We start from the raw sequence: 11,752 nt of genomic DNA, 5'->3' as shown, positions 1-11,752 counted from the left end.
CTGGACACTGTCTGGATACTCACATGTTTGCTGGCTTTTCTACTCATGCCTCCTCTGGATATGGTTGTTTATGTTAAGATCTGGAGTCCTGAAGCCACAACAGCAGAGCTGATCAGGAAAAGAGAGCTGCTGCGGGAGAGGCTCAGTTATGAGGTAGATTTTGAGGACTTCATGATGCCCTTTCAGAAGAACGTCAAGGAGAAAGCTCAAGCCTTGGAAGCTGCCTTCAAGACCTAAGTCACAACAGTTGCTTCCTGGGGTCAACATTTCAAGGCTCAGGGAGAAAATCGGTATTTCTATCAAAGTCAAAGCAATCCACAAATTAAGAATTTATAAACAAATATTTGTTTTTGCTTTAAGAACTATAAATATCCTGAGCTATCTAGAGAAGGTGTATTTTATTTTGAAATGTGTCTTAGCCAGAGCCAGGTCCCGGTGCGCTCGTCCCCGGCGCTCGGCGGTACCTGTCTCATTTGCCCCGACCGGGAGGCGGAGAAACCTCGCGGGTTCTTTTCCTGAGGGAGGGAGAGAAAACAGGGCAGGAGGGAGACGCAGAGAGTGGAGACAGCACACGGTTTCTGATCAAGCCTCTCTCTTTATTGAGAAAACACCCTATCTTATAAAGGTTTCAAGGCGGGGAAAACAAGGCAGCTGACCTAGGTCGGTTGTTAGGAAACAGGGTTAAGGGATTAAAGCTAGGGTAAAAGAGGAACCAAACTAAAGTTTTTAGCACAGCGCCTGAGGGGCTGATACTACCCTGCCTACAGGCGGTTGATCTTTGATCTTCTGGCTTCTCCTGACAGGGAGTGGTGCTCCTCTGCCTATTTTTGCAACTCCCCTGAGGGGAGTGACATATCCAGCTAGCAAATGGCCAAGCAGCTGAATCTTTGCCTCTTCCCACAGAAGTGAATTACATGTCATTCTGGAGAAAACACTTAATCTTCTTTAAGGATGTAGTAGAATAAGTGGCATTTGGGTTATAAATATAACATTATTGTCAAAAAATTTACAAGATGTACACCATTATGTTACCACTAAAGATATAATTCTAGTGGAAATTGATGAAAACTATTTAATAGTAGGGAAGAGAAGTAGTTCTAACCCATTAAGGAAAGATTTTATTTCTTACACGCCATTTTACATGGTATGTATTAGATACCTGGGTCAAATAAGCTTTGGCACTTCTAGCTGACACTGTCAGCACTCCACCCCTTTCTCCTTGATTGAAGCAGGCCTAACATTCATATGCTGGAATGCTGACCCTGACACTTAAACTTGTAGAGTAGGGCCCAAGTACATGAGAACAAGAGCCTCCCGGAAGCAGCTCTCAACCAGCAAGTGAACAGATACAGTGTATTAACACCCCAGCTCCCTCACTGATCTGGTTGGATTGTTCGGAAGCCAGAATTCCTATTGACGGCTAGAGTTCCTCCAAGAGGTTAATACCACATGGCCCACAGTGGTAATTTGATAACACACCCTTCATTGGCAGCCTTCCCTTCCCTGTCCTCCCACATTTCTTCTGCACCTTCAGGTCTTTATCAAAATCACCTCCTCCGAAATACAAACACCTAAACTGTTGTCTCAGTTGCTTCTGAAAGGACCCAAACTAAGAACAACACCTACAGTTTTAGTTATGATTCTGAGTCCCCCTGGCAAAAACATTAAGAGTGCATTCCCTTATCTTTTGTGTACTACAAAATAAGCATTTCCCAGGCTGGAAGGAGCAAGTAAGATGTGCCCCCAGGGTCTTGTGCAATTGAGAAACAGTTCAAGTGGTATTCATACAATAGTTGAAACTTGGAACAAAATTTCCAGATGCAAAAAAAATATGCATATGATAAAGAAGGACTAGCTATCACATGTGACTCTTTCTTAAGTCATGTGCATAGGGGGTAAGGGAGAAGTGGGGGATTTAAGAGGTATACCGTGAAACCTTGCAAGTATCCATTGAGATTTGGGCCAGGGGATGATACTTGGAAAAGGATTCTGCCAGAGAAATAGAACCAGTACTATAGATATAGATAGATAGGTGATAGGTGATGATGATGATAGATAGACAGATAGATAGATAGATAGATAGATAGATAGATAGATAGATAGATAGACAGACAGATAGAGAAAGGAATTTATTGCAAGTAGCTGACTTACATTACTATGGGGGCTGGCAGGGCAGGTCATCAAGAAGTCCAGGCTAGAAACTCTTGGGTGAGAGGTATCCATGCAGTTCATAAGTAGAATTTCTTCTTCTTCAGGGAAACCTAAATTCTGCTCTTTCATCTGAAAGGATTAGACCCACCTAGATGATGGAGGATAATCTCCTTTATATAAAGTCAACTAATTGTAGATGTTAATTACGCCTACACAGCTCTTTCACAGCAACACCTACAATTAGTGTTTGACAGAGTAACTGTGTACTATAACCTAGCCTAGCCAAATTGAGACATAAAACTGGATATCGCCGGAGGTGTACTACTGAATAAAAAGATAGGAGAGGCATCACTGACACCAAGAAATGTAGTGAGTGCTGGACAGAATCTCCAAAAATATCCACAAAAGCCCCATTGACAAAAAGAGTCCACTTTAGGATTTGCCTTACCAAAGGCTGCCAACTCCAGATTACAACTCAGTCAGCCATATACAACAAAGCCCTTTGCTTCATCTCCTCCCTACTTTCCACCTGTGAAGATCTTTTACTGTAGCTGGTGAGTGGGGAGGAGGCTGGATGAGTGAGCAAGTAGCTACCCAGGCCCACTTTCCCCTGAGGCAGGCTTGAGCTAGAGTTCCTTACAAGGTTTGTGTTAGACCTAGACATTTGCTCTTAGTACTATATTTTGTTTGTTTCATGAAGTTTTTTGTGTGTTTAATTTTAATCATTTTAAAGTTTTGAGTTAATGTCCAATTTACAGAAAAATTGCAAGAATTTTACAAAGAATTCCTATGTATTTATTTGCCCAGATTACCCACATGTTAACCACATGGCTTATTTCTTTCTGTTTCTCCCTTCATATACATAGTGTGTGTGTGTGTGTGTGTGTGTGTGTGTGTGTGTGTGTGTGTAATTTTTTTTCCTGGACTATTTGAGTGTCTGTTGAAGACATAATGTCCCTTACCCTTAAATACTTCAGTATGTATCTCCAAAAAAACAGAGATATTATTTTACATAATCATAGCTGTAAAAATTAGAAATTTAATATTTGAATTAACTAGTCATGTATACAGACCTTACTCAGATTTTGCTATTTGTCCCAGTAATATCCTTTATACCAAAAGAAAATCCCAGTTCACAGGCTGCATTTTGTTGTCCCAACTCTAAAAACAAGTTCCTCTATCTATTTTTTTAATGACATTGATAGTATTAGAAGAATACACGACAGTTATTTTGAAAATACCTTTAAATTTTGAGGGCAAGACAGATTAAAGTGACGGATGAGAGGCAGGAAAACCACAGATGTGATATTGTATCCTTCTCAGTACATCATATCAGGAGGCATGTGATGGTGACATGTGATGTAAACTTTGTGAATGTTAATCTCTTTGTTAAAGTGGTATCTCTCTGGTTTCTCTACTGTAAAGCTATTATTTTTCCCTTTGTACTTAATAAGTATCTCATGAAGAGAACCTATGAAACTATATAAATTTCCATAATTGTCACCCACTAGTTTTAGTACTCATGAGGAGTCTTGCCTGAAATAGTTACTATAAGGATGGCTGTCATAAGATGAGTTTCTGATTTCAACTTTCTACGTTTCCTAGTTGGCTTTCTACTTTTGGACAGAGCTATATCTTCTTCCCCATTAATTTATGGATTTAAATCCATATGGACCCATGCATTTCTTTTTCATTTAATGAGTTTAAAATCCTTTACTAAAATTATTTTGATGCTCAAATTGTCCCTGATTTTTCCAGTGGAAGCCCCTTCAATGTGGCTCTTGAGAACAAGACATGTTGTTTATTCCAACAATTAGGGGATGTTTTATTTCCTGAATACTATGGTGGGGGGTGGGGGGTGGAAACCTATCTATGGTTTTATTTAGATACAAGGAAAATGAGTCTGCAATAGCAGACTTTCAGAGCATCTCACTTTCTGCTGTCACTCCAGCAAATACCCCACTTCCTCAGTGCTAGTTTCTTATATAGTGGTGTTCTGTGATCACCTTCAGCCATTTGCAAATGTACACTGAAAGTGTCAATGTCAAGTTCTATTAATTCTCTTTCCCAGTATATGAAGTGTTGATATTCATTTGATTGGCTCAACAATATGTTTGAATAGGAACTGTGTGAAGGAATATTTGAGTGACTAAGTCTATTTCAAGTTTAACACTAAACCCAAACAGCACAAAGTCAGAGTTCTTTGATGGCCCTATAAGGTCTTCAGTACCAACCAAAGAGTGGCCCATGGACCAGCAGCATCAACTGAGGGCTTGGTCCCACTCCCAAAAATTATAGTACAGAACATTATATGAGCTTAAAAAATATATTATAGAGAGGTGCCTGGGTGGCTTAGTTGGTTAAGTGTCCACCTTTGACTCAGGTCACAATCTTGCCATTTGTCAGTTTGAGTCCCGCATCACACTCTGTGCTGACAGCTCAGAGCCTGGAGCCTACTTCAGATTCTGTGTTGTTCTCTCTCTATTTCCCTCCCTTGCTCATACTTGGTCTCTGTCTCTCTCTGTTTCTCTCTCTCTCAAAAATAAACATTAAAAAAATATTTTGTAGACAAAATTTTACTGACATAAAAAATAGCATATTAAAATTACATTTAAAAAACATTATAAATGGTATGTATAGTAATCTTATACATGTAAATTTGCAACACTCAAATAGTAATTTTTCTGGGTTTTAGAGTTATGAATTGATTTTTATTGTATTATCTTAATGTATATTATTTTTTTAACAATGAGCATGTATGACTTTTCAATAAGCAACAAAATTATTTCTTTGAAAAAATAAAACAAGTTTACCCAGAATTCCAGAATGCCAAAGTGATTTTATTAGTATTTGTCTGTTTTATTCCTTTATGTATATTGACTTAGTTATGATTCTCTCAGAAGCAGACACTGGGCCAAGAATTCAAGAGCAGGTGATTTGTTGAGAAAATGCTTCTGGGGAGACTACTGGGAGGTTTGGGGGTGAGCAGGACAGAGAAAGTGAAGGAAGACAAACCTGAGTTTTCCGGTGAAGCCCCAGCTTCAATTTAACTCATAGGGAGCTATAGAGAACAGGCAAAAAATACGAGGCTTTTGGATTCCTGCATCTGTTAATAACTGCAGTCTAGGGGGTACAGGTAAGACTATTCCAGTGCTCAAAGGCAACTCAATGAATTGAATCATGGTCATGGGGGAACTTGTTGGAAAAACATGAAGCTGGGGGTGTGGACCCTATGGGAAAAGAGACCCCAATAGTGCTTCAGAAATGTAGAAGTAGCCTCTTATGTTTCGAAGGAAATACTCTTCTCTCTTCATGTTCTTATCTTTAAATTGACACTGTACAAATTGGTTAAGAATGTGGTTTTTGTAGTCAGCAGACCTGGATTTGAATCCTCACTCTGCCATTTACTAGCTGCATGTCTTTGGATCAAGTCATAAATTGTCTATCTCAATTTCATCCTTTACAAAGTAGGGATATGCATCTGCCCCTCAATAAAGGATCTTGAGAAATGAATGGCATTACATCTGTAAGATTTCTAGCTTTGTGTCTATGCAGTCAGTGCCCAGTAAAAGACTTGTTTTTAACCTTCTTTTGGTCTCTAGAGGCAAAGTAAATCAAAACAAGGCACAGGGATGAGGACCCAGACCTAGATAATCAGAAGTAATGGTTTGTTGAAGCTGATTCATGTTCAGACTATCTGTTGAAGTGATTTAAACATGTAGACATTTTCTTCATCTAGTTCTGATAATCAGAGAAAGATGAGTGTTACCCATTAGTTACGGAAATAGACACTAATACCAGCATAGTAATTCTAGTGGCCCAAATGTTTGTTTTGTTTCTAGAGCCTAACCAACTTTTTTTTTGGAATCAAAATAAGTAATTAAAATGGAGTCTTAGGTCAAGCTCCCTAGACTAGAGCCAGAGATGAAAACTTGTGTAAATGCTTTATTGCAGGACTGCTTTCAGGAGAAACTTTTCAGGGCATGAGAGATGCAAAATAAAGCAGGGGGGAGGACCTAAGGAAGAGAAAGTTAGATTCAGCTGGATTCCATGGGAAGATATGGAGGTTGAATTGTATCACAGGCATTGCTCTGCCCAGAGGGAAGGAGGCTGGCTGTTGTAACCTGCATCAGTCAGTCATTGTCCAGCCTCTTGTGGGGACGGAGACCTCCCAGAAGCAAGGTGGCTCTGATTGCCCAAAGCAATCCTCCAGAGAAGGGAGTAGCTCTGAGCCACCAGCCACAGCCACTGAGTTGGGTGTGCCCGTTGGTAAGGGGAATCCAGTAAAATCTGCTACAAATGACATTTTTGTTTGCAATTTTGGATGTAAAGTTTTTGACACTGACTTCCTGGGGTTCATTTTGTATAACAAGATTTCTCTCTTTTAAAAAAAAGTAACTTTTACAAACTTCCAGATTTGTCTAAATCATTTTTAAGGATAAAGAATGAGCAAGAACAGCAATGAGAATCAATTCAGCAGCTGCTTGAAAGGAGAAAGTTGTTTGTTTCTTCAAGCTTGAGTTGAATATCATCAATCACTAAATATAACCATGAGAGGCAAATAGATGCATTCAACACTACGCTCAGGATAAGGTCATGTCTAATTGGTACCAATGAATCACACACACACACACACACACACACACACACACACACCCCTTGCAGTTAATTTAGCCATTTTTGTTGAATTCACAATTGAGCAAATTCCTTATATAGCCATGAAGGTACCCAAGAGAACCACCCAGCCTGTAGTTTGTTTTTGAAGAAGGTGGTATGACAAGGGAGGAAAAGCAGAATTTAGATGCTTTCTACACACAGATATAAATTTGAAGTAAATAGTCATCTGAATGGTGTTATTCTCTAAATATTTATACAGGCTATATTTTCTCTGGATTTGTGTTTCTGTAACAATGAACCCTGGGGGAAATTTATAAATGAAGGCAGATGAGGCATTTATGCACATCAAATAAGCTCATGCTCACATTCCTAGTTCCTTAGGTAATTGTTACTACATCATGAATTTTATCTGGGCAATAAAGAAAAACTGAATATTCTGTTAATATTCTGGAACTCACTGGGATTTTTTTTATCCTAGATAAATAGTTGAGTATTATGTGATGCATGTGTGTATATTTTATTCAGGATTAATAATGATAGAGTTTCCCTTTTATCTTCAGTAAATAAGACTTTGAGGAACTAATACATAAAAGATGATTTGATTTCCATAGGTTTAGTGACTTTTTAAAAAGATGGTTTAAAATATGCATATCTTTTCTGAACCTGGGAGATTATTATGTTCTTTGTTGTTGGGACATGCAGGCTTAAGTGTGATGCTTCTCTCCTATGAAAACTGGAAATAAGAGAAATAAGTATTCCCTCACAAATATTAATAAAATCAAGACAGAAAGAATGAAATGAACAATAGACAGTATTTCTGATAAATCTGAATGGATCTCAAGCTAAAGCAATATACGGCACAGCCAAAGAAATAACAGTGTCAGCCAAAAGGTGGATTCATCAACAAGAGAATTATCACAAAATGGGGGTACCTGGGTGTCTCAGTTGGTTAAGTATACAACTTCAGCTCAGGTCATGATCTCATTCTTTGGGAGTTTGTGAATTCAAGCCCATGTTGGGCTCTGTACTGACAGCTAGCTCAGAGCCTGGAGCCTGCTTCAGATTCTGGGTCACCCTCTCTCTCTGCCCCTCCCCCACTTGTGCTCTCTCTCTCTCAAAAATAAACTCTAAAAAAAATTAAAAAAGAAATTATCATGAAATGGCAGGTGGATGGTGTGTCTCCAGACTGCCAACATAGGGATCATCTTTATCCATTCATCAATTGATGGACATGAGCTGTTTCCATAATTTCGCCATTGTAGATAATGCTGCTATAAACATTGGGGTGCATGTATCCCTTTGAATCAGTATTTTTGTATTCTTCAGGTAAATAGTAGTGTGATTGCTGGATCATAGGGTAGTTCTATGCTTAACTTTTTGAGGAAACTCCATACTGTTTTCCATAGTGGCTGTACCAGTTTGCATTCTTACGAACGGTGCAAGAGGGTTCCCCTTTCTCCACATCCTCGCCAATGCTCATGTAAAATTTTAATATGGGTAAAGGATAAAATATATCAGGACAAAGGATAGACAATCAGATTTGGCTCCAAGATCCCAGGCATACCACCCCTCAACCTCTGAGGCCTTTCTTACTTAGGACAGGACATGCTTCATCTTCAGATTATACACTATCAAGATAATTAAGTGGGCCCAGACACACATTTGTTGAGGGGCCTTTTATACCATTAGCCATGTAAAAACCCAGGCAGGCTGTATGACCTGTTAAAACAGCTGCAAAGTATCAATCTACACATCCTAAAAAGTCTAGTCAAGCTAATACTGGTTGCCTTCAGGGGAATTTTGAGCTTAACACAGCACATTAATAAAGTCTTAGCTGTCACATTTTCTCCTTATCTTAACCAGACTTCTAGGCATCCCAGTAGATAACCACAGTGCTAGCCCAGTATAGCTGCAAGGTACCTTGTCCTAAAGCAACACATAAACAGAGTGCACTAGGGAATCAGGGAACTTCACACTAATGAAAAGGCATTTTAGCAGAGATTGGAAGGATGAGTAAGGAATTAAGTTGGCCCTGATGGAAGGGAAGAGTCTAATGGAAGGAACAGCATTATGCAGGAGAAATCTGTCCCAAGAAATAAAATGAAGGCAGTATAACACGAAGAGAAACAGAAACTGAGTGGAGGAAGAGGCCCAACCCAGACCCACTGAGAGCCCAACCAGGGCTTTTACTGAGCTGATTGGAAAAAGGTACCTCTTTTCACTTGGAATTCTAACAGGATGTGGGCCTGGAGCTGCTGGTGGAAATCTGTGCCACATTGCGGGGACATTCTGGCTGAGATTGGAGCTCACACCAATTTAAGAAGGGTGGAAGGAGCAAGAGAGCTGGAGAGTGAGCGCAAGCCCAGGGAAGAGACACACTTCTCAAGTCTTACATGAGTCCATCCCTTATATGTCCATCCCTTACTTTCAGCCCATCCCTGGGAATTCTAACCTTCACAGGCCATCACGTTATCTTTCTTTTAAATTGGTTTGTCTTGAGAGCCCCAATACAAAGAGGACTGCCCTTCAAAGGTTGAATAGCACCAGGAACTGTGGTCTTACTAAAGTTAAAGAAATTTCTAGAGTGAAGGAAGTATCAATAGAATTAAATAGAAACCCAATTACTTCCCCACATCCATATAGATTCCTTTTAAATCCCTGAAGGGATTTTCCTGCCACATTGAAAATGGAAGATAGTCTACACTTAAATTATTTTTATATTAGTCATGGTAAGCAACTAAAAATGTAAAAATCACAAATATATCTCCTCAGTGCCTCATCATGTGTAGAGAGGTTGTTTTTATGCAAATAGATCCCTACTGTTATACTCCTGACTCCTGCCTCTTTTCCTTAGAGCTCATTTCCTTCTACTGGACTATGTTTGCTCTCTTTGTCTGAAGCAAGTCTGCTTCTCAAGGGCTGCTTCTAATCATTGCCCACTGGTCAGGGACTCCCCCTTACTCCACCTCCTTCCTATTTGAGTCTCAACTGTAGCCCAGGCCCCAGTATGCATAAGAATTGTCAATCATTCTGGGAAAATGAAAAGATTGCCCATAAGCAGGGAGCAAGTGGTCTCAAAAACTCTTTACAAAGGACTTTGCAAGAGCGTTCCTTTTTTGGAGGGTCGGGTAGGAGGCAGAACTGGTGGAATCAAAACACTTCCTAGACCACACATCAGCAGATGTGTCCTGCAGCATTCAGCTTACCCTGTGGTGCCCATTTCTAAATGTGCCTCGTGTTTTACAATGCAAATGGGAGCACCTCGCCTTGGGGTTTTCTTCATTTGATATGTGTGAGTAGGAATGTACACACACACACACACACACACACACACACACACAAGAAAGAACAGATGATATTATCTAAGCCATTTGGTAAGAATTTGTCTGATAAAAAATGTAAAATGTACTTATTGATTCAAATGCTGTTATTGTTTTGGTGCTTTTCTGTATCTCCTTTTCTACTTATAGAAACCATCTTGAATAGAGCAAAATGTTCTCAAATCTTTTAAACAGCATTCTAAAAAATCAATAGTCCCCAAAGTTTCATCCTTTTCAGGCTTTAGGGGAAAAAGAATGACCAGAATAGAGAGAGAGGTGTTTCATTTTTATCTAAACTTTTCTGGTTGTGTCTGGTTTGCCCATGTCTGTTTTCCCATTAGCACCCTAGGTGCTTGGTGTAGAAGTGGAACAGTCACTGCTCCCTTGGCTCTTGCTGCCAAGGCAGGGGTGGGAGAGGGAAGACTGTAGTCAATAAACACAAAAGTCTAACTATAAATTGTGATGGGGGTTCCTGGGGGGCTCAGTAGGTTAAGTGTCCAACTTTGGCTCAGGTCATGATCTCATGGTTTGTGAGTTCAAGCTCTCTGCTTTTGTGCAGAGCCTGCTTTGGATTCTTTGTTCCCCCTTCTCTCTCTGCCCCTCCCGGCTCATGCACTGACACTTTGTCTCTCTGTCTCTCAAAAATAAGCATTTAAAAAGAACCAAATAAATTGTCATGAATGTTACTGGGTTAAGTTTTAGGTTGGAAGGCAGAGAGGGCTTCTGTGAGTATGTATCTAATCTGAGACTTAAACAATGAATGGAAGCTGCCAGATGAGTGTGGAATGAGGGGAGGCAATCTACACACAAACTACCTCAAGGGCTCTGAAGTGAGAAAGAGTCTGGCTTGGTAAGAAGCATGTTCTGAGGAAGATCAGAAAAGTCTAAACAATGAAGGTGGTGAGGGGGAGATAGCTGAGGGTGTGGCTGAACGGGAGGCTGGAGCCAGATGTGGAGGACCTTGCAGGAAAGGGTAGGAGTGTGACTTTCTAAGTTCAATATAAGGGCACTTAAAGGATGCAAGTGGACAATTGGCATGATCCAATTCTCTTTATTAAAAGATCGTTGTGGAAAAAAAATAGAGCATTGTGACTGATTTAGAGAAAAGGCTGAAATGAAGGCAAAGTTAGAAGTGATCAGGGTGGTATTTTAACATTCTGGGTGAGAAATGATTGTAGCACAGCTCAGACTCCAAATCAGCCTGGAGAATCTTCTCCTCCTGGTTTTCACATCTTGGTGTGGTTCCCCAAAACCTGAAACAGGGCTGATCTGGGAAATTAATAAGACCATACAAAAATGATGGTGTGTGATTACCAAAAGTCAGCTAAAAGAGACTTTGCAGCCTCCTGTTTGCTTTCTCAAAGATCACTTGCTTTGGAGGCATCCAGCCACCATGTCCTGAGAACACTCAGCAATCCTGTGGAGAGTTTTATGGGGGGAGGAACTGAAGCCTCTCACCAACAGCTAGCACAAACCTCCCCACCCATGTGATGCCACCATTGGAAGTAGGTCCTCCAGGGCGAGTCAAGCTTTCAGGTGACTGCAGCCCTGGCCAGCACCTTGCATCCTCATGAGAGACCCCTGGCCAGAATCATCCAGTTAAGCCACTCCCATATCCTTGACCCACCGATACTGTGGGAGACATATAACATTCTTTGTATTAG

At 40.2% G+C, this 11,752-nt stretch overlaps 1 protein-coding gene across 1 annotated transcript in view; it reads left to right on the top strand.

The window, feature by feature from the left end:
• ANKEF1 (ankyrin repeat and EF-hand domain containing 1) overlaps positions 1-387 on the top strand; it is a 21,536-nt gene extending 21,149 nt beyond the window's left edge. The window contains exon 9 of the mRNA XM_029917916.1: positions 79-387. Within this exon, the coding sequence (XP_029773776.1) occupies positions 79-237 (159 nt within the window). The 3' untranslated portion in view covers positions 238-387. The remainder of the gene's footprint in view (positions 1-78) is intronic.
• Positions 388-11,752: the final 11,365 nt, after the last annotated feature.

The sequence above is a fragment of the Suricata suricatta genome, chromosome 12 (assembly GCF_006229205.1).
Source record: "Suricata suricatta isolate VVHF042 chromosome 12, meerkat_22Aug2017_6uvM2_HiC, whole genome shotgun sequence".
NCBI classification, from domain to species: Eukaryota; Metazoa; Chordata; class Mammalia; order Carnivora; family Herpestidae; genus Suricata; species Suricata suricatta.
The sequence above is the reverse complement of the archived record's forward strand: the minus strand, read 5'-3'. Positions and strand labels throughout refer to the sequence as shown.